The sequence below is a fragment of the Galeopterus variegatus genome, unplaced genomic scaffold (assembly GCF_000696425.1).
Source record: "Galeopterus variegatus unplaced genomic scaffold, G_variegatus-3.0.2 Scaffold1015, whole genome shotgun sequence".
Classification (NCBI taxonomy): Eukaryota; Metazoa; Chordata; class Mammalia; order Dermoptera; family Cynocephalidae; genus Galeopterus; species Galeopterus variegatus.
The window spans coordinates 4,940-27,600 of NW_007727126.1; the positions used below are offsets into that span (position 1 = coordinate 4,940).

The 22,661-nt window shown below is 48.8% G+C and overlaps 1 protein-coding gene across 1 annotated transcript; it reads left to right on the forward strand.

Moving 5' to 3' along the window:
* The first annotated feature begins 3,114 nt into the window (after positions 1 to 3,114).
* BTBD9 (BTB (POZ) domain containing 9) lies at positions 3,115 to 22,156 on the forward strand. Its single transcript, XM_008574220.1, has 2 exons — positions 3,115 to 3,297; positions 21,535 to 22,156. Exons 1-2 carry the CDS (start codon positions 3,115 to 3,117, stop codon positions 21,727 to 21,729), a joined length of 378 nt encoding a protein of 125 aa, XP_008572442.1. The 3' UTR covers positions 21,730 to 22,156.
* Positions 22,157 to 22,661: the final 505 nt, after the last annotated feature.

Here is a 22,661-nt window from a genome sequence, read left to right on the forward strand (position 1 = left end):
GTCGCAGGGTGAACTCCTTCCTGGGTTTCGGCACAAAATGAAGGGGCTCACGGACGAAGGAATCACGCGAGACCCGAGCTAACAGTTCGCCAGAGAAGTTCCGCTTTATTCAAGGACTGCGCGTACATTTATAGGGTGCAGTGCTCTGGGGCAGGAGAGAGAGTGGACAGGGCAGTAACTGATTGGACGGGGCTGGGCAGGAGGTGAGCCTTGACCTGTGACTGGCTGAGGTTTGGCGCAGGTGGGCTTGGGTGTTGGCGCCCGCGGGCTTGTTTACTGTGGGGAAGAACCAGGAAGGGCGCCATATTGCCAGGGTGTGTCCCTGTTCAGGCGCCCATGGGGTCCCTACACACTTCTCTTTGAATGCATAGGTGTACGGGTACATATTTATCATTGGACATAATTAGGACCTCATTCTAGATGCATTTCTATGACCAGGTGAGCAGTATAGTTTCTATCGGCATTGGACAAATGAGGAAGCTACAACTCAGGACAGGGTAGTGATTTGTCCCATACAGAGCCAGCGAGTGCCAGGATTGGGACATCAATCCTGTGTGGGGTTTGTGGTCTTTCAGTAAGCCTCAAAGCGAAGTCCACATTTATCTTTTGACACTGTTGCTTCTGTTCAGACACCTTCCTCCCAGCACCCAGTCTTGGCTCTGAGGTGAGGGGGCTGCCATGTCTTGAGGCCCCATGGTCTTTCTTGGGCGTTTTGCCTACTAAAGAAGAGATTCTGGGTACTTGGCAAGTAGGAATATTTATGCAGCTGTCAGTAAAGTGCAATAAAAATGGCAGTCAAGCTTTCTCACAGATGAAATGATGGTGGTGATTTCCTGCCCTGTTAAATCTCAGTCGAGGCAGCGTCCTTTGAGGTCGCCCAGAGGTTGCAAATGTGACTATTCCAGTGCCACCTTATCAGTTCCCCACTGAGCAGCATTTAGTTATTTTGAAGGAGCTTGGGGAAATGGAATCTGATAGTTGGGGAGGGAGAGATGCTCATTACCTTGTCATGACCACCTTCCCTTCTAGTGATACTTTGGTCCTAGGACTGTATTCTGTTGAAGATGAAATCATAGATTCAACTCTCAGGTCGTATTAGTGAAAATGAACTCTAATGTGATTAGACATTAATGCAATGTAATGGAGGACTGGTATCACATTGAGACCTGGTCTTGCTGCTCCACAAACACTCTCCTGCTTGGGCTACTGCTCTACCAGCCTTGTCCCCCCAAGCAGGAGCGAGGGGCTGTGGTGCTAGAACCCTGAGCCCAGTGGCAGCCTGGTGTTGAGAAGCGTAGGGGGGAGAGAGGGGAGACTGGGGGCAGCAAGGCCTCACTCACTGCCTGTGCTGCCTTGAGCCCCGTCCACGCTGTGGAGGGAGGAGTGGCTGGGACCACAGGGCTGTAATTCTGGGCCTGCCTACACTCTCAGGACCACGTGTTGTTGAGGACCGAGAGCTTCCAAGTGTACAGTTTTACTTTTACATCCAGTGTTTGACAGGCATAGGTCTAGAATGCTAAGAACAAAATCCTCACTCTATGTCTTCCACCTCCACCTCCCCCCCACCCCCAGTCCTTTTTGTGAAATTGAGACTTAAACCTAATAGTTGGTACCGGCTGTTGTCACTTGTCCTCCTTCTGTTTCCCTTTCCTGGTGGGGTAAGCTAAGAAGCAGACAGTGCACCAGCTTTAGTGTGTGCTGCAGCTTCCTTTAGGGACAGGATGGGACTGTGACAGCCCACACAGTGTGAACCTTGGCTGGGGCAGCTCCCCTTGCCTCCCAGACCTGTGAGTCTGCAATCAGTTACATGCTCAGCTCGGAGACCCGCAGGCCCATGGGCTGCTTCTCATCCAGTGGGCTCTCCAAGAGAGTGAGGATCTGGGAGGAAAGCAATCCCCTGCTGAGAAAATGGGCCCAGGGTGCAAGCCCTGGCGATAGTCAGATGGCAGGACCTTCACGTTTGAATAATAGCGTTTTTACAAAGAGAGTGATTTTTCTTATTCTTTTTCCAGAAAACTGCTTTCAGAGGCACAGACTTTGCACACAGGATGGTAACGACTTTTTAATGACCTTAAGGGGACTGGTGTCCAGGCAGCAGTGAATCAGTCTCAGTGGGAGGTTCATAGTGAGAGAGAAGATGGAACACCTGAAACCAAAGGGGGAAAAACAAACTGCAAATACATATATTTTCTTTGCTAGCATTACTTGGTAATTAGACAATTACAGGAAACAGCTTCCCAGCAGCTGTTTTCCACTGTGTGAGCAGAGGAGGGATGGCAACAACTGTGAACTTCTCATATTTATTACAGAAAATATTATTGGAGTCTACGTGGTGGGTGCCATGCACTCCCTGGTGCATCCTGATGAGTGGCTGAGCATTAAACCAGGAGCAGAACTCCTTTTCTCAGGGTTTATTCAGGGCCTGCTTGGCTGGGTTTTAAATGAGCTGGCCTGGCCCATGCTGATCAATGAGGAATTGCCTTCAGAATATTGGGGCTGATTTTGAGACCACCCAGAGACAGGCCAGTTCTGAGTGTAGACCGTCTGGGGGATGGTGTTGGGAAGCAGGAAAGGGAAGGGTGGAGGCCTATGGAGAACTTGTGCTCTCCCCAGGTGCCATCACTTGCACAGGGGAGGGGAGGCAGGCTGTCATGAGTGACCCCTGCTGCTCCAGCCCCAAGTGCTGGGACTCCACAGCCCTCCTCTTGCCCTGGCCCACCCAGCCCGCATCTCTGCCCTGCTTCACAACTCTCCTCCTCCCAGAAGGCCCCTGTGATGTGCATCTAATGAACTACCACAGTCATTCTGCCAGCAGCCCTCTGAGGTAGGCCCATTGCGGCCCCATTTTATGGAGGAGGAAATGTGCTTTATGGACACCCACCAACCTTGATTATGTTTATATTTCACACACTCGTCATGATGTAAATTTGGTCTGTACTCCGAGCTTGTTTGTGGAGGATATTATAAGAATCTTAAGTCACACTCATAGATGGGTAGGAGTGCCTTCTTTGACAAGATTGTAGGCTCCTGAATGGGGACACTATATATTTCCTACCTCCCTCAGCCACATGTGAGGAGAAGCCTTGCTCCCATCTCTGCACAGAGCTCCCGAGGATGGGGTCTCTCCCTTCTCAGTGGACACAATTCTGTGGGCCCACACCACCAGCAGGGTTAACTGCACTGTCTAACCAGGCAAATGGTTGTGTTTCCTCTCGCAGGTCCTGGCAATCAGTAACTTTTGAAAGACAGCCTGCCTCCTTCATCCGAATCGTAGGAACACACAACACAGCAAATGAGGTAAGGGTCTCTTTTCATGAGAGGTGCTGTGATATTTCATGATGTACAGGTAAATGCTACATCCTGAGTTAAGTGGAACTGTTTGTTCTGCCTGCTCATGGCCTGTTGTTCAGACAGCTTGGGACCGAAGAAAGTCCTGCTCTTGCACAGTGGGGATATCGTTATCATTTCTGGATGTCTCTTCACTAGCAAATGCAAGACAGCTCCTATTGCCTTGCTTATTCCTCCCACCCTCTCTGCAGAACCAGCCGCCACAGAGACCTTGAGAAGTCAAACCCTCCCACTACCCCATTCCCTCATCTCCAAGTCCTGAGTCCTCAGCCCTCCCAGATGACAGCAGTTTTATAGACTCCTTGGCCCTGGAAGCGTGGTGTTCTGCAGATGGCCATGCTGTTAACTTAGTTTGCTTATCACTCTCTTGCTTTTCTCCAGTCACACTGTGTTTAGTGTATACCTCTGAAGGACCTCTGGTTAAAGACAGGAGCCACAAGGAATGATACGGTTGAAATTCAAGAGGTAAAGGAGAAGCATAAAAATAGTAACAGTTCTGCAATTTCACCTTTCCGTGATCTTCCCGAGGAGATCTGTATAGGACTGGTTTCATGGGTGTACCACCAGGGCAGTTGCATGGGCCCCCATGCTTGGGGTTGCATGCTCTGTGGCACTGTCTTGAAATTCTTAGTATTTTTCCCTCTGAATCATGTTTTACGAGGGAAGCCCCACGGGACAGTGGAGCACGCACTAGGGCCTGGAGCCTCGGCTCACACATGGTCCCACTCCTGCCCCTTCTCACCTTCCCAGGATGGGTTCTCAGCCACCCACCCTGTGTACCCTGGTGCCCAGGCCCTGCTTGGCCTCCCCCTCTCAGCCCACTCCATGACCATTGCCACTGTCCACCCCCCAGTGGGGCCCTGGCATGGGTGCGGAGAGGGCCTGGGTCTGCTGTGAGTGCTGAGTTCGAGTCACAAGATACGGTCCTGTGCCTGTGAGCTACGTGAGCCTGAGAATATTCCAATGCCTGAGGGAAGAACATTAAGTAGCTGCTAAAAAACTTAATGACAGGTCGAGAGAGAGACTTTGGAGGAGAAAGCTTTCTTCTGAGCTACGTGAGCCTGAGAATATTCCAATGCCTGAGGGAAGAACATTAACTAGCTGCTAAAAAACTTAATGACAGGTCGAGAGAGAGACTTTGGAGGAGAAAGCTTTCTTCTTGCTTTTGGAACACAGGGTTCTACATTTTCATTCTGCACCAGGGCCCCGTATCTTACAGAGCTGACCCTGGATTCATGCACTGTCTTCGTGCAATTATCCCAGAGCGCATCAAGGTGCTTCTGGTACTTCAAAAAGCATTTTAAAAAGTGAAAATATTATAACTTATATTCATTTTGCCTTTTTATTTATTTAAAATAAAAATGATCCACACCCACAATGTGTTTCTTGCAGAGAGGAGCTTGTAAACAGAAGCCTGGAACTTTTCTTACTTCTTCATTTCAAAACAAATCTGAAAACTATAAAAGTAAATCAATTGATATTTTTTAAAGCAAAATTCAAGAATTCTAAACACCAGCACTTTTTTCTTTTTTTCATGATGTAATAAAAGTAAATTTGAATCTGTATTTTAATATATATTTGATCCCCAAACCAACATCATACTTTTTAAAAATTGCTAGTTGCAATTTTTCTTACCACTTACTGCATTAATTATGTGTGTATTGCTTACTAAATTTGAAAACAATTGAAATTTATCTTTAGTAATATGTCAAACCAAAATTAAATATTTTTCATTTGCAGTCCTTGTTTTTTATACTAAAAAAAGACCCCCCCAAAACCACCAATTTTTGTCTTTAATTCCTAAGTAAACTCTGAAATTACGTATTACAACAGAAGGAATTTTCAGGTCAGAAAAGGCTGAGAAGCACCAAAGTGAGTCTGATTAGGGTCTACTTCCAGGCCTTCTCTCAGCCCCAACATTATCACCTCAGTGACCAAAGGAAGAAAAAGAAGAATCTTGGACATTTTATTTCAAAGCTATTCTAGATGAAGAATAATTTCCCATTATAGAGCTCTAAAGCTTGAGTGCAAGAACACACTTTTGTGATGAGTTTCCCAAAAAGTATCTGTGTAAGGGGCCCCAGCCCTTTGGTAGAGACTGGACCAGCCAGTTTGAACAGGTTGGCTAGTAGGTCATTAGTTGATTGGTGATCTGTCACCTTTGGTTGATGAGTAACTTACTCAGCTGCCTTATTGAATGAGCTATTGATCAGGAAAAGAGCCTCAAGTAGTGTTGCCAGCTGGAAAGCATCTTAAATCATAAAATAAATGATGAACAAGATCTATAAACTATATCATTCTCAGAGCTCCCAGGAAGGCACAATAAAGTTGAATTTCACTGGGCGTCAAGAATATAGCAAACCCTCAAAAAGAATGTTCTCCACTGCAGCATACCGGGTTCAGGGACATCGTTTGGAGGAAGTTGTATCACCTGTCTTAGAGAACAGCAGAAATGTGTGTAAGCTGGTATGGCAGAGTTCAGAGGTGTGAGGGACAGGGGAGGAGGGTGGCTCGGGTTGGTTGGGCACAACTCCTCAGGGAGACTGCTCTAGAGGAGAACTGTGATGGTGCAGACAGGGGGACAGCAGCTGGGGAAAGGAGGCTGGGGATGAAGAGTCTAGGACAGCCCTGTTCCATAGTCCCATGGGAACCAGACTGTACCATCAGACATAGAGGTCAGGGCACCTCCTTCTCACTGTGGAGGGTGGGCTAGAAGACAGGAGATGCAAGGTTTCCCCGGTCTGTGCCCGCTTACTTGCCTGGCGGCATTGGTGGCTGTCTTAGCCTGGGCTGCTGTAACAAAATAGACTGGTACTAAAACAACAAACGTTTATTCCCCACAGTTCTGGAGTCTGGAAGTCCAAGACCAGGGTGCCAGCAGGGTTTGGTTCTTGGCGAGAGCCCTCTTCCTGGTTGTGTCCTCACATGGCCTTCCTTGATACATGCATGTGGGAGGACTCTAGTCCCTTTCTCTTATAATGGTACTAACCCCATCAAGACCTCATCTAAACCTAATCACCTACCAAAGGCCCCACCTCCTAATACCATTCCATTGGGAATTAGGGTTTCAACATGTGAATTTTTTTTTTTTTAAAGATGACCGGTAAGGGGATCTCAACCCTTGGCTTGGTGTTGTCAGCACCACGCTCAGCCAGTGAGCAAACCGGTCATCCCTATATAGGATCCGAACCCGTGGCCTTGGGGTTATCAGCCCCGCACTCTACCGAGTGAGCCACGGGCCGGCCCCTTCAACATGTGAATTTTTTTTTTTTTAAAGATGACCGGTAAGGGGATCTCAACCCTTGGCTTGGTGTTGTCAGCACCACGCTCAGCCAGTGAGCAAACCGGTCATCCCTATATAGGATCCGAACCCGTGGCCTTGGTGTTATCAGCACCGCACTCTACCGAGTGAGCCACGGGCCGGCCCCTTCAACATGTGAATTTTGAGGGGACACAAAGATGTGGTTCATAACTTCATTTCAGTCAGAGGCAGGATTTGTTTCCCTTTAGCTTCTGATTGTTTGTGAACCCAAAGACTTTGTGCTGATCGAGAAGTGTAGGTGGAATTGGTTTTTAGCACAGAAAGAGAAGACTGTCTGTGTTCATAAAAGGCAAGTCACAGTCATACAGCCATCAACACACTGGGCTCCTGGCCCTGTGAAACTACTTAAGGTCTCTCAACACAGCCAGCAGCTCTGGCCACTTCCCACCTTTTGCCCACACAGCCCAACCACCATCCCCTCTGACTCATCTTCCACTCTCAGGAGCCCTTCACTACCCCCTGCTCCACCTGCCACTCTCTTGATGGGGCAGCAGCTGCAGAGAGCAGGCTTATGTGGGCCATGTGGCAAAGGGTTTGTTCACCCACATTTCTATTTCTTTTATGTACACAGACAATCTTACTTTTCCATGCTAAAAACCAATTCCACCTACACTTCTCAAAATCAGCACAAAGTCTTTGGGTTCACAAACAATCAGAAGCTAAAGGGAAACAAAACCTGCCTCAGACTGAAATGAAGTTACGAACCACATCTTTGTGTCCCCCCAAAATTCACATGTTGAAACCCTAACTCCCAATGGAATGGTATTAGGAGGTGGGGCCTTTGGGAGGTGATTAGGTTAAGATGAGGTTAAGATGGGATTAGTACCATTATAATAGAAAGGGACTAGGGGCCCCCCACGTGCATGTATCAAGGAAGGCCATGTGAGGACACAACCAGGAAGAGGGCGCTTGGAATGATACCAGGCAGTGAGTGAAAGCAGGCTCCTAAGCTGAGACAGATTGGGATTTCTTGCCCACTGTAGGCATGGGTCTATGTGCTCCAGCAGGCCATGCCTTCCTGCACCCAGAGGCTCGATATCTGCCTGCTGCATGTTGATTTTCCCTCCTTCCTTATGACCGGGCTAGCTCTCGGGCACAAGCAGCCCCACAGTCTGTGGAGGTTCAGATTTCTTGATCACCTTTTCTGGCACGCTTCTTATTTCCTGCGGCACCCCACCCCTTTCCTCTGGGAAGTGTACGTCTGCTGCTGGCATCTGTCGCTCATTTTCCTTTGTGAGCACCGCAGCAACGAATTCATTTAATGTTTTAACTGCTTTTACAACTTCTGTCCATAAATTCCTCTAATGCTTACCTCTTAGAGACTCCACCACTTCCTTCCCTGACCTCCTGCTACATGTGCACTCAGCATCATCCTGTCATTTATCTAACTCCTTGGAACACTCGCCTTTCATTTCCTGACAGCCTGTGTTTGTGATCCTCTGCCCGTCGTCTTTGCTCCACTGTCTCTGCTCTGCTTGGCCTGGGTCTCCCATGTCTCGCGTTTCTCCTTTACCCTTGAACGCCATTTCCCACATCCTCTCCCTGCCCGTGCCTTTGTCCTCCTCCCATGCCTAGCAGTAGGTGGCAGACATACGTTTGTCTTTGAGCACATATACCCTCCCCTTCAGTTGTTTCTGCTTACCTGACTCTCCCCAGTGCTTATGGCCAGAAAAGTCCTTCTTGGCCTTTTCGTCAGTCACTTTATGTGGTCTCAGATGCCACCTTAGCAAACTCGTGGTCATCCCTGTGTCATTGCCCATCCACCTCCACTACTAATCAGCTCTGAGCCACCTAGGAGGCAGTCACTGCTCACCTTTCTAAGTCTCTCCTACCTGAAAAAGGTTGGAAACGGGGCCTTGTCGACACCACTGCAAATGTCATGGTGGACTTTTCAACCCCAGTGATGATGCCACAGAGCCGTGCTGGTTCTGATGCATGGCCTTTCTCACCAGCCCCTTCATTCTCATTTCATTAATTATCTTAGAAAATGACAAAAGCACACACCTACATCCTTAAAAAAATCCAGAAGAGTCTAAATGAGATCAAGTCAGTGGACCTATGAAAGTCAGTGGTATTGAACTAAATAGACATTATGCCTGCTTCTTATGAAAGGTTTTTATGAAAACCCGGGTTTTAGAGAAAGTTCTGGAGTGATTTTTCAGTAGGCAGGGAGCTAAGGGGCACAAAGCAGCCCTGGGGGTCAAAAAGGACTGTCAGAAAAGTGAACTCTCTGCAATGTAGAAAGACAGGATTCCTGCTCACAAGAACCTACATGAAATCTTTTGCCGAGTCAATAACAGAGACTGAGGATGGCATTGACAGGCTGTAGGCAGCTCTCAGAGTTCCATTTTACTTCCTGAATTTATGTAGTGAGGGGAGAGGCTGTGTCATATTCATCTTTGTATCTGCAGCACCTGGGCTAGCATGGTGCCCTGCACGTGTGAACAGAGTACCTGTTAGCTGGATGAATGAATGATTTGATCTGCACATCCCTCAATCAAGTAAAGTAATAAAGGAAAAGATTTAGCAGAACTCCTTTTCATTATCAAAAAACCATGGCATTCCAAGACAGAGTTTCTGTAGTCATACTGAGGATTTTCTTAAAACAGAAACCAGAAGCTTTTGTAAGTGGAAAAGTGTGCATACCAAATATCTTAGCATCTCCTAGCTTAGGACTCTTATAATTAAAATAATTATTATTATAAATTACAGTAATAGCAGCTAGTATTTACTAAGCACTTACCACGCGCCAGGCCCTATTCCAACCCCTTTATAGTTATTACATTATTTAATCCTCATATGTGAAGTAGGTTCTACTCTCACTGTTGCTTTAAAAATGAGGAAACTCAATACCAAGTGTTGGCAAAAGCATGGAGCAATGGGCAGTTCCCATCCACTCTTGTGGGAGTATGAATGAGCCCAGTCACTCTGGAGGATGGTTTGGTGTTACCTGTCAGAGCTGCACACGTGTGCATGCTCACCCTGTGGCTGAGTATCCCCACCCCCGTGCATATTCTCTGAAGCAACTCTCGCATTAGTCGAGGATGCAAGAATGAAGAGGCTCTCACCACAGCTTCACTCATCAGAGACCCAAAGGGACACCACCCGATTGTCCATCCACAGAAGAATGGGTCAGCAGCACATGATGCAGTGTACACTGGACCATGGTCCACCTGGATGAATATCCCAGCATGTTGAGGAAAGAAGCCAGACACCGAAGAGTACATATAGTAGAATTACAGTAGTGATAACTTCAAAAACAGGGGAAAATAACTAATGTTTATTCATTCACAAATGGTGAAACTATGAAGAAAGAAAAATCAAGGGAAGGATTACTATTTAAGCCAGAATTGTGGTTTCCTTAGGGTGAAGGAGGCTTGGATCAGGGAGGGGCACATGGTTCTTGACCCAGATGGTGTTTCTATGAGTGTTCTCTCTATTTAATTATTCAACAAACTATGCATTTCTGTTTTATGCACCTTTTTACATATAGTTTTCACAGTAAAAAGTTTGGTTTTAAGCAAAAAGGAAACATGGATGAGGAAACTGAAGCTGAGAGATGCTAATTTGCACAATGTCACTGCAGTATTGAGTGGCAGAGCCAGGATTTGAATCCAGGCAATCTGGCTCTTAGCATACAGTCTGTGATGTCTCCCAGAAAAGCATAGCACATGGTAAGGGGCAGAAATGCACTCAGCTCTGCCCTGACTCTTAACTCACTTAACTGTGAGTCAGACTTTGATCAGCAGGTGGCTCCTCTGGGCATGCTCTGTGCACCAGCCTGTGCTAGATCTAGGGGAGAAGCCAAGGCAGGGCCTTTCCTTTACCGGATTGTAGCTGCACTGCCTGATAGAAATCAACCCCCATGAAGAGCACCTTGAATCTGGGTGACATTTCATATGACTGCACCCAGTCGATGGCAGGGACAGAAGTGCAGTAATGTGAACAGAAGCAATGGCAGCTGGTGTGGGTGGATGCAGGGCAGCCCTGAAGGAGTACGGTGAGTTTTCCTCATCTGTAAAATGGATCAAGTGATCCTTACCCTTGGGCCCTGGGTTTGGGTAGCCATGAATCAGATTATATCATGGAAGATTTTGCAGGGGTGGGGGTTGCAGATCACTGCATGCTAGTTGCTCGCCACATTAAGAATAGCAGTTGGCCTGTGAGCTTGTGGCAGAAGGGTCTGCATGAGCCGGCACCAGCAGGACAGAAAGTCTGAAAGTGGCTGCCTGAGCTGCCCTCCAGGACCACTCAGCTCAGAGCCTGGAGTGAGGCATAATTTATTTACAGGCTTCTGTCAGTCCCGTGAGTGGCTCTGGGCTCCCAGTGCTGTCCTCGTTCCCATAGCAACATGTGGCTCTAGTGAGAAAAAAAAAAAAAAAAGCTGGGAAAACAGACTGTAAAAAGAAAAATTAGGTAAATGCTCCTTCCTGATCTGGTGACAATTATTTCCCAGTTCCCCTTCCCCCAGGTCTGATCACACCCTCTCTGGCACCCTGAGGACTTCCCCTGCAGCATCTGCAAGAGGGTCCTCTTCTAATCCCAGAAGGCACCACAGAGCAGTCATGTGCTGGATCCCGAGGTCAGAATCCCAGCGGTCAGCAGCCACAACGAAATAGACATGGGGGAGAGCCTCAGAGAGATGTGGAGCAAATGGAGAGGCGAGCCCCTCCCTGCGAGAGCTCCTGGTCTACAGGGAGTGACAGTCCCAGCCTTCACACTTCACTCCTGCTTGGGAGAGAATCTGGCCCTTCAGGGGTTTCTTGTCCCAGTGACTGGAAAGGGGTGCAAACAAAGAAAACCTGCTTGGGAAATGAAGTAACCGAAACAAACCCAGATTTCAGATGGCACCGTGCTGCCCTATGCAGTATACACCAGGACTAGGTGCTGGCCAGAGAGAATGTAGTGCAGAAGCAGCAAGGGCCAGGTGGGCAGACCAGGCAGGTGGGCTGCAGCCTGGCACCTGTCAGTTTGCATAGTAGCCCTACTGGGTCCCCTGCTACACTGCAGCCCTTGAGGACAGGGACCATGTCCCCAGTACCAGCTCAGTGCCTGGCATGCAGTAGTCCCTCCACAAATCAGACCAAGGCCAGTGCTTAGGTACAGGATTGGAGTGGAATCAGCTGTCAGGAATCACCTCTGTGTGATAACCTGGAGCTAGAGAACAAGGGAGAATTGAAGACTGCCCCAAGACTGTGACCCGCATGTTCTTGGAGAATGATAGAACTGTGATGGTTATGAGAAAACCTGAAAACATTTAGTTGCAAGAAAATATAGGGCAGGGGAGGGGCAGTGAAAGGAGAGCAATCCAAACAAAAACCTGGATTTAAAGATTACATGTGCAGATAATGATCCAGGCCAGGGGCCTGGGAGGAGTTAGGCTAGGAAGGAAGGGGCGTGGAAGTCTAGAAGCAAGCCCTGAGAAACAGCTGTCATGCATAGACTGGACACAATGGGACAGGGACGTGGGGATGAGTTGAGGAGGAGCGGGAAGTGAGTGGGAAGAGGGGAGGGTGTGGCCCTAGAGGCAGGGTTCACAGCACTGGTGCCCTCCTTACCTCTGACCAGCCTTGTGGCCCCAGCAAGTCACTTCACCTCCCACCTCTCAGGCCCGTCTTTAAAATAGGGAGAGTGAACTAGATATTAGAGTGTCCTTCCGAGTGAGACAGGAAAAAGGCAGAAAAATATTTAATTTATTGCATAACTACAAAAAAGACCTTTTTGGGGGCATCTTTATGCTTAAATGTCTATTATGAAAGATTTTATTGGAGAAAGAGAGGAAAAGCGACACAACATTGAGCACATGTCATCGTTTCAAACACTGCACAATCCTTACACCTGTTGTATTGGAGCAGCAGTAGCTCTGCATCCTCAACTGGCCTGGGAGAAAGTGCCCACAGACCTGGGCAAGAGAGTGCCCGGGAGCCACTACGCAGTGAGGTGAATGGAAACCTCCAGCTGCTGCCAAGGGTGATCTCAAACACTGTCCCACTGCCAAGTCAGCGGTGAGGAGGTGGAAGCCTCTACACTGCTGGAGCGCTTGGAGAGGAAAGGCACACATGAAAGTAACAGTGGCAAGTTAAAAAAACTGTTGCCATATATGAGCACTGTCACCCAGAAACTTCCTTCCATACCTTGTAGGGATAAGTGCTTATAAAAAAATATTTGGGTGCCCCTAAGCAATACTAACATACTGTTGCTCACAATTAGGAAATGTCTCCCTATGAAATGGTTCCTTAACTGAAAACAATGTGTTGGCTGTTCAGATGCACATATAACTTCTCTGAGACGAGCATAAAAGAGACGGTGATGGTCACCATCATGAGGATCAATTAATGTTTGCTGGGCCGAGCCCGTGGCGCACTCGGGAGAGTGCGGCGCTGGGAGCGCAGTAGCGCCCCCGCCACGGGTTCAGATCCTATATAGGGATGGCCGGTGCGCTCACTGGCTGAGCGCGGTGTGGCCGATCTCAAAAAGGACAAAAAAAAAAAAAATGTTTGCTGAATGCTGGGTAGGTGTGTGAGGCCACCACACCAGCCACTGTGAAAGGGAAATAGGGAACCTTCAGGAGGTATAAATCAGAAGTCACAGCTTTGTGTTTGACTCATGGGCAGACATCATTGAGAGGTAGGTATCTATTTTATACAGAATGCCACCTCGTGAATGTAAGTTGAAAGCTTGGATCAGAAATCATATTTGTTTTTGTTGACATGAAAGCAGTCTGTAGAAATTACTTAGGAGAAACTAGGAAAGCAAGGTGTCGTCACTGATCAACATTTATCAAATTTTCCCAATTTCTGCTACAGCTCACAGAGGATTCTTAGGCCAACTTGGGAAAATTAGCAGAGATTTCTGCTTTTAAAAACCATGAAGATATGTCGAGCAAATAGTTCTTGGAGAAATCCCTCTAATGAAAGGTGGCAGACAGTGGCCAGCCAAGGAATTAGCCTGATCACCAAGAAGGGGCTGGCATATCTGAGCGCATCCTGTGCAGGGTTCCGGGAGAAACGAACACCCCAGACTGTCTCAACGTGTCGAGAATTATGGCTCCCAGAGAGGCAAGGGAAAGGGATAATAAACAGCAGTTACAGAAAAGGACACCCGGATTGTGACTGAGGCTGTGTCAGATTCATACACATGACTACATTCCAAATTAGCCGACTCCTCTCAGGGGATAGATCCGGAGGCCACTGAAGATGGTTCAGTGAAGGTGCCCCTTTGTGAGCAACGGCAATCAAACAGGCTAATGGGATACATGATTGTGGAAAAGGGAAGGGAAAATGATGCAGCAGCCAGGGTAATGGTTTTGCATAAATCAGTAGTGTGTCCCTGCCCTGTATGCCTCATTCACTTTTGGTCACATCCTTTCCAAGGAGTACTGCAGTCTTGGGGAGGTTTGGAGGAAAGAAATGGAATTACACAAGCTTCTGAGTGAACAGAACATTGGGACGTGGCTGTTCCACCTGGAGAGAGGCCTGGAGGTGCCTGGTGGGAAGACGAAGTGGGCTGAGGAGCTGGGGGCAGCCAGGACAGGCCAGGGCACACTTCCAGACACCCCTGCCCGTGGTAGTAATGACTGGTCTGAGCCTTTGGCACCCTCCAATTTCCACACGAAAGGAGTGGAGGCTTGACAGCGTCCCTTCCCTTACGCACTCTCCTGGGGTGGAGGCTGCTTCACGCCCAGCCCCAACAGCACAGCTGTCAGTGGAGGAGCCGCCTTCCATACCACAGGCTTACTTTTCACCCCCTCTGGATGCCTATTTGCACCACATGCAAATCTGAAGATGCCAGGGGTCCTGGGGGAAGGAACCACAACCTTGCACCTGATGATGATGGTGAGGTGCAGACATCATGGTGTTTATTGAGCACCTGTGGTGGTCTGGGAGCTGGCTGGGTGTTGGCTTGCATTGTTGCCACATCGGGTTCAAGCCTCATGGGCTTGGATCACTGATGCAGATGACTGAGCCAGGCACACTGTTCCACAGAACAGTGACAGTGGGTGAGGGACAGGCTGCCAGGAGTGAGATGCCAGGGTCCCACTTTATCTGGAAGTCCTCCCTTTGCCCCCTCAGCCTGGAAGGCCACCCCCTTCCCTGTCTGCCTCCCAACCTTCAAGGTCTAGTACATGCACACCTTCATCTCCCTATTCTTTCCCTTCCAGGCAAAATTAGCTTATCACACACCCCTGGAGTACCACGGCTGATCAAGTGCTTTTAGAGTTGTTTTGTGAGGCAGGCTTCGTTTCCCAACACAGTGGAAGGGTCCAGGCTTGGGAGCTGGCCAGCCCGAGGTTGAATCCCAGCTTCCCCACACTCTCTCTTTGCAGAAAAGCAGACACACACCCAGCACAGAGGCTCTGCCTCGCCGTGCAGAGCACCCCATCCCTTTCCGCCCACCCTGTGCAGGGACCGAGCAGTAAACACATCTGATCAGTCTGTTCCGTGAGATCGCTGAAGATGAGAAAACAAAAGCAGTGAAATGATCTGTGAGCATCCTCAGCTTGAGTGCAGGTCAGAGCTCCCTCCACCCACGGACCCCGCTTCCAACCGCCGCCTTGTAGCACCATGGTCCACCCGTCTCTGTCCCTTCCAGAAAATCCTTAACAGTCAGTGTCGACCCTTTTCTTTCCTTAATCAGTCTTAACCAGTCTGTTATCAAGTTCTGTTCTTTTTTCCCTTCAAAATGACTCTTTCCTATTAACTCCAAATTACTAGGTTCTACCTCGGGGGGTTTCAAGGTGTAAGGGTTTACGGTCATCTACTTACTTTCTTTAAATGCTTCTGTTATTTGAATTTGTCACCACAATCATATATTTCTTTTGTAACATATTTTGTTTTTTCTTAATCTGTAACTTATTTTATTTTTTAAATTCTTTTTATACAGTCTTTGAGATTTTTAAGAATTTTTTTAATCAAAACGATTGATTATACATATTTACGGAGTGGAGTTGACTCTCAGTATTTGTGTACAGTATATGATCATCAATATTATTACAAATTATAATTATTCTTTTTGTCCCTTACCCAATTACTCCCTCATCCCCTTCTCCTTTCCCCTTTCCAACCTCTAGTGACCACAGGACTGTTTTCTTCTTCTGAAAGTTCACCGTGTTATTGTGGCCGGTTGGTCTCTCTCTCCCCTCTCTTCTTTGTCAACTCAGTCCTCACAGTCTTTCCACTGGTAAAACATATTTTTTCACCTAGAATCTTCACCACACAGTTTATGACTTAATAAAATGAACTGTTTCGTGTGTTTTGCCTTTGAGTCTGGCAGAGCCTGTGTGACTCTGTGGAGATACCTAGGGAGCCCACAGTGAAACTAGTTGGGATTCCAGGGTCACAGACTGGAGCATGGCTCTGAGGTGGCCCCAGGTCCTCGTGTCTGGTGGTTGCACCCTGGCCGCAGTGTGCTCTCCCAGAACCACAGCGGAGCTACGGCCTGGGGCTTTCAAGGGCTTCTGGGGTCCCCTTCACTCGATGGAAGAGCCTTCCACAAGCACCGTGGTGTCAGGGAGAGAAACAGTTATGCTTTCTCTAGGAGAAATATCCACAGGAAAACATAAAAACAGCCGGTTGAGATTCTTTGTCATGGGCCGGCCCGGTGGCACACTGCTACAGTGCGCCGCTTGGGAGCGGGGCGGCGCTCCCGCCGAGGGTTCAGATCCCACATACAGACCGGTTCCCGCTCACTGGCTGAGCAAGGTGCGGGCGGGGCACCGAGGGTTGCGATCCCGTTGCCGGTCCAGTCCGGTCCGGTCCGGTATGGGCGCGACACTGAGGGTTGCGATCCATTGCCGGACACGAAAAAAAGACAAAAAGGAGATTCTTTGTCATATTGTTAGGTGTATTGGGAATAACAGCTATTTGCATTATTATTTGAAAACAAATTGGTTAATGGGCTAAATGCAGTTGTGCAGTTAACACACCCAAGTAAGACAAGAGGTAAATTCAGCTGGAAATGGGAATAACAGTGGGAACCAGGGCACCGACAAGAGTCAGGCTATGGAACATTTGTCATGTGCTCACTATAGAGAGAGTGTATCTTTCTAGGCTTTTTACACAGAAACCCACCCTGCCCCTCCCTCAGGGATAGCATCACGCATGGGAACCCCTCCTCAGGTAAGAAACATGTTCTGAAGAATCAGCTGTTGGCATTAGGCCACTCCGAGATCTTTTTAAACTTTATTTCTCAGTCCAGGGTTTTTACTGATTCGTTTGTTCTTGTGCAAGGCCCTGAGCTGGAGAAAAGACAACTATGCCTTGGACTTGACTCAGATGGGAACAGACAGATCAGGAGACAGAGGCAGGATGGGGGCCTTGGGGCAGGAGGCGCCCTGAAGGCTTGCAGGACAGGTTGGGGAAGAGCTCACTGGTAATTAACAGGACTGAAGAGCACCTCACAAGAGCAAAAGGAGAGAAAAACCATTCAGTGCAAGAGGGGAGATCTTGAGAAAAGGTAATAACGACTAGGACACATATAAGTCAATTCAGGGATTAGTGTCGGCCTGGGGCTCTGAGGAGCAGCCTCAGAGATATTGGCGGAGCAAAGAGAGCAGGGATTACACAGATAACTGATTAAAGAACACGATGGTGCGGGATGAAGAGCTGCAGTGTCAGAAGGGGACAGGGTCAGTAACATGCAGCTGCTTCTGAAAAGGCATCATCGTTCATGGGTAGGAGAGACAAAGCATGACTCTGGGCCCTTTTCCAGAAGAGAATGGGCTATTTGTTGGGTTGCAAGAAGCTTTAGTCAGGTTTGAGGACACAGCCTGCTATCTGGGCTTGCCTGCTGGGGGCTGCCACTGCCCGGCCACGCTGCCCATATCTGCGTCTGGAAAGGGGAGCACTCAGAGAGTGAGAGGGACCGAGTGGTTAACTAGCCCAAGAGGGTCTTGTCACTTCAGAAGCCTGAAGTATGTTAACCTGGTGGAGAAGAGCAGATTAATAGTTGCCACTTAGAGGAAGGTTTTCAAGTTTACCCTGCTAGCTCAGGTCAGAGCTGATGGCCCAGATAGTTTTCTCAGTCTCCATATAATGCCCTCCCTTCTGACGTAGGCCCATCTGGCCATTAACAGCATCTGCAGATGGGCCCAATGAGGGAGATTTTATATAAAAAGAAGGGAGGAAAGAAAGAAAGGAAAAGGAAGGAGACACGAGTTAATGGGGCAGCCGCAGGCAGGCAGGAAGCCCTGTACAAGGACAGCGGACAAGCGCCTGACCTGTAGGTAGAGAAATCCACTCACTCTAAGAGAAGACGGCACTGCCAAAACGGAGAGGACAGACCAGGAAAACGCGTGGCCTGTTAGTCTTCATATTAGAGTTTGGAATGTGAAACTAGAAACCGTGGTCGATAAATGAATTGAAGTGGGAATATAGAAATAATGATGCAGGAAGGTAAGCACGGAATTCAGGTTTTCAATATAATTCTACAGTTGATATCACATTTGTCTTCTCTGTGAACTTGATTCTACAATAGAAGGGCTCATGTGCCTGGGGCCCATGGGGCGCTGTACCTGCCTGCTCCTCCCATGGAGGATCAGAACTTCCCTGGGAGAGAGTGGCCCCAGCCCACGGCTCCTCTGAGCCCCCTGCAGTCTCACCACCTCAACCCTGCCTCCTCTGCCAGGCCCTCCCTCAGTGAATGACAGGTGGCCAGCCAGCCCTGCCCTGCATCCTGCCCACACCCAGCACCAGTGCCCTGATCCTCTAACCAAATAGGCCCTTACCCAGGAACAGACTCACCAAACATGGCAAATCCAAAGTCCATTGGCTGCTCACCAGCCAGCAGGCCCCTCGGAAGGAAAACAAGGTGAGGTTGCAATTCCCCAGGAGCACTAGGTGGGCCGGGGAGGGTGGCAGTGTGTTCCACACTTGTGGCTCAGAGTGTGGTGGGCCACTCACCACTGCGCACACAGGCTCTAGACACCTGTCAGTGCTTTCCAAGCACATCACTAATTGTGATCATTTACACGCTTACAGCTTAGCCTCAGTGTGTGCACCCAAGTCCAACGATAGCTTTTTAGCAGTTGCGTCACTTATTTATAATCTGAGGCCTCTGGAAAATTTGGGAGAAGTCTGGAGACCAGAACGAAGGCCTTGGGATAGGGCAGTGCTGTTTGGAAAGCTCGGGTTCTGCTTCCAGTAGCTTCTGCCTTTTTTATGCAGCCATGAGCGCCTGGTCCCCCATCCCCAAACACTGGTGCCGTTGGCTACCCCTGACCTCAGTTCCTGTCATGTTGCTGGCCTTGCACATCAGCTTCTCCAAGGCTGTCTTGTCAGGCCCCTCAGGAACTGGAACTCATCCTGATCCCATTCCAGCTGAGACCTGACTGCTCCTTGCTGCCCGCCCGCCCATCTTAGCTCTGCCCTCTCACTGGGCCAGCACCACCAGCCCTGCCTTCCCCAGCTTCCTGAGCTCCGCCGCCCACGCACCTCACCTCAGCCCAGAGCTTGGGGTCTCCCTCGGATTTATCCCATCGCTCTATACTTCATCTCTAACAAGTAACCAGGGTTAGTGTATTTCTCTCCTTAAACACCTCACAGACCATAACTCCTCCTCTTGGCCTCCATAACCTCCTATCATAGGACAGTCTTGCTCCCAAGTTGATCCCTGGTGTCTCCATCTCCAGGACACCTTGCACCTCACTGCCAGGTGAATCTTTGCAAATCTCAGTACCACACCACCAGCGCGTACTCATGAGGCCAGGACCTCTGTTGTTAGATCTGATGTGGAGACCTGGTCCCACGGGAAGTGTCTTGTGGGAAGCATCCCACGAACACTGTGGAACGGGCGGGTCATACATGTTCCTGCTCCAGAGCCCTCACTGGCTTCCACCGCTGATCCCCCTCCCCACTGTCCCCAGTCCCTTCCTCACTGTCCCAAGGCCCCTCCCCGCTGTCCCTAGGCCCCTCTCTCACTCTGCCTTATTGGTCAGATCTTGCCCTCAGATACCACTCGACTCTTTCCTCCCCAGTCTTCACTTATATTATTTCAACCCTAAAACATCCTCTCCTTCTCCTTCAGGTCCTGCCTATTATTTTTTAAGAGAACTATATAACAGGGCATAGATTCTCCTAAGTGCTGTAGAGCTGTGGCCTTCGATCATTTTGTTTGTGTATCCCCCAAAAGAGCTTTGGAAAAATGCGTAATCCTTTGAACATTTTAGGTTGAGAAGTAAAATGTTTTATAAGTTTAAATACAATTATTTTTGTTAATCAGAGGAAAAAATAAACATAAAATGGAAAATGAGGATTGACTAATTACTAGGAATAAATATTTGATGGCATGATTTTGATAAAACAGATTTTAACTAACTCTTTGAATAAGGCACACCAAATTTGAGAGTAATTACGGAAAAGTTTTATCCATGGGTTTTAGCCAGAGTATCTTGAAAATGTCTTCATAATTCTCGAAGAATTCCAATTACACCTAAAAGAATTCACATCACCCCTGTGCATGCTTCAGTTCCCAATTCAGAGCCTCTCACTTGGGCCAAGCATCCCCCTCACAGAGTCCCAGGAGGCTGGCCAGTGACTTGTCAGAGACTGTGCCCAGTCCAGGGCTTCAGGGTGGTGAGAAGGAGGTCTGTATGCTCCAGGGCAACACATCAGAACAAGAGAGGGGAGGGCTGGGCTTTTGTCCTTCGTGTGCTGGGCAAGGGCACTGGGAATTCAGGCACACCCTCAGGCAGTTTGAGAAAATACAAATTTTGATGATCTGAGAATTGATTCCCTTAAAACTGCTAGCATGCTCCTTGGAAAGTTGATCCACGACTCCAGACTGAAGACCTCTGCTTCAGAAGATGGGATTTCTGCCCTTCCAAGGGCACAAGACAGGCGCCCAGAGAGTGGAACCCAAAAAAGATCTGGTTGTTGGCAGAGAGAGGAATTTCCACGTGTGGGCTGGGGTGGCGGCCCACCTCTTACCCATGGTTCCTCTGACTGCACCCCACGGCTCACACTTCAGCAGTTGCTGTCTGTTTTGTACCAAGAGTGTCAAGCTCACACACACACACCCTCACCCCGGCCCCACTGCCATGCTGTACATTCTCAAGGTCATGGCCATTGCTCACCCTTGTCTGCTGAGCGCTGTGCTCAGTGCCGTGCCCTGTCTGCACAGTTGCTGGCACAGCACTGACAGTGCAGTAATGCTTCTGGGCCAACCAACTGGTGGGTAGGCAAGCTTTCCCTTGGCTCCTCCAGGTTGAGGACATTTGTCCAGGTGGGCCTGAACCATACACAGTTGAAGTCCACTCCCCAGCACAGCTGCCCAGCAGGGTCTGGGCTCAGCCCTTGCAGGGCCAGAGAGAATTATGCATGAGGACCTTGTGGGAGATAAGTGTGGTCCTTTCCTAGGGTGGTGCCCTGCTGGCTTTTTCTTTTTTTTTATCCCCAACATCTTTTGAGATAATTCTCATAACATACCATTTACCCCATTTGAAGGGGTACAGTTCAATGGGTTTTAGTATATTCAGAGTTGTGCAGCCATCACCACAATCAGCTCCTTTTGTCTTTTAACCCAGCCGCCAAATACAAGAATAAATTAATTAAAAAAGAAAAATAGCCCATGAGACAAAAGTAAGCAAAAAGTGAGTAATCCAATGAGAGCATTTTATAGGAACCCATGCCACGGCCTCTCTAACTTTTGGGCCACTGGTCCATTTACTTTTATCCTGACTGATCAAAACGCATTTACAGCCTTCTGGTTGCTGTCAGGTGCCTCTGCAGGGGCGGAGGACAGTGGGAAGAATGTCCTCTAACTCCCACATGGCAGCCCCAGAGCTGGGCAGGACAGTGTCTCGATTCACGGCAGCTCCGGGGTCACACGCTGACTCGTCACTCATGGGGTCTTCTATTCCCACCCAGGTGTTCCACTGTGTCCACTTTGAGTGTCCGGAGCAGCAGAGCAGCCCAAAGGAGGAGAGCAGCGAGGAGTCGGGGCCAGGGGCCACCAGCCCGGCCAGCCAGCTCAGCCCACATGCCCTGCGGGCTCTCAGCGGCCGCTCACTGCCCTCCAGCCCCGCCTCCAACTCACGCTCACCCAGCCGGCAGCACCAGTAAAGAGGGCAGCAGACGTGGTGTGACTCAGTGGGCCCCAACGACAGCAGGCATGATGATGTCCTCCCTGAACAGGATCTTTGTTGACTGTCCCCCCACTGCCCCCAATTTCCAGGGAGGAGCAGACCTGGCTGCAAAAGCGGACACAGAACAGGTTTCTCCCAAGGACAGAAAGGGGCTGCTTTGTTCTCCTCCATTTGTTCAAATCAGACTGGTCACCAGGGGGAGAAAATGGGTCTTCAATCTTCATCAAGTCCACCATTAACACCCTACCTCTCTAATTTAGTCCAACGAAGGGAACCAGGGAACAGAAGGAAGTAATAGTCAGGCCCATGTCGGAATACAAAAATGGCATGTGAACACTGGGACGGAAGAGAACATATTGGGCCTTTATTACCTGGAGGCTCCCGTTAGGAAATGGGTTTCCATAGTGTTTACTTTTATGGAACACATTGCCCTGGCAACTAAATGATTTTGTATTTCTTTTAGTTATTCTCCATTTGCTGAATCATAGGTGTTCCAGATCTTTTTGAAATGTTCAAAGAGCAAATCACTTGTTTTAATCCCTTCCGCCTCTGTAGTTTACCTTCCTTCATTTTGCATGGCTGAGTGTGGAGCAGAGCAGAGAACCATCGTGCGCAGCTCCTAAAGGAGACACAGATGCAACTCATCATGGTGCCTGGCCTGACAAGAAACTCCTTTGAGGAAGTTCAACAAAACACAGAGCAAGCAAATCAATCCATGGACCCTGGAGTTAATAATCACTAGAACTGCCAAGTTACTAACCCATCATTCCTGCGATGCACCCAGCCTTTAGGCTTGGGAGGCTGACCAGGAAATGGTTATCATGCCAGCTGCTAACTTAACACTCAGGAGTAGATGTGGGTGAGTTTCTCCCAAGTTCCGGCCTTGTCCACCTGCCTGGGATTTGCTCT

Bases quoted from the DNA above. Each gene is read 5' to 3' on its own strand.
- BTBD9 (XM_008574220.1), top strand. From the start codon at position 3,115: ATGGGGTCTCTCCCTTCTCAGTGGACACAATTCTGTGGGCCCACACCA. The intron at 3,298-21,534 runs GTAAGGGTCTCT...ATTCCCACCCAG, and splicing joins CACACAACACAGCAAATGAG to GTGTTCCACTGTGTCCACTT.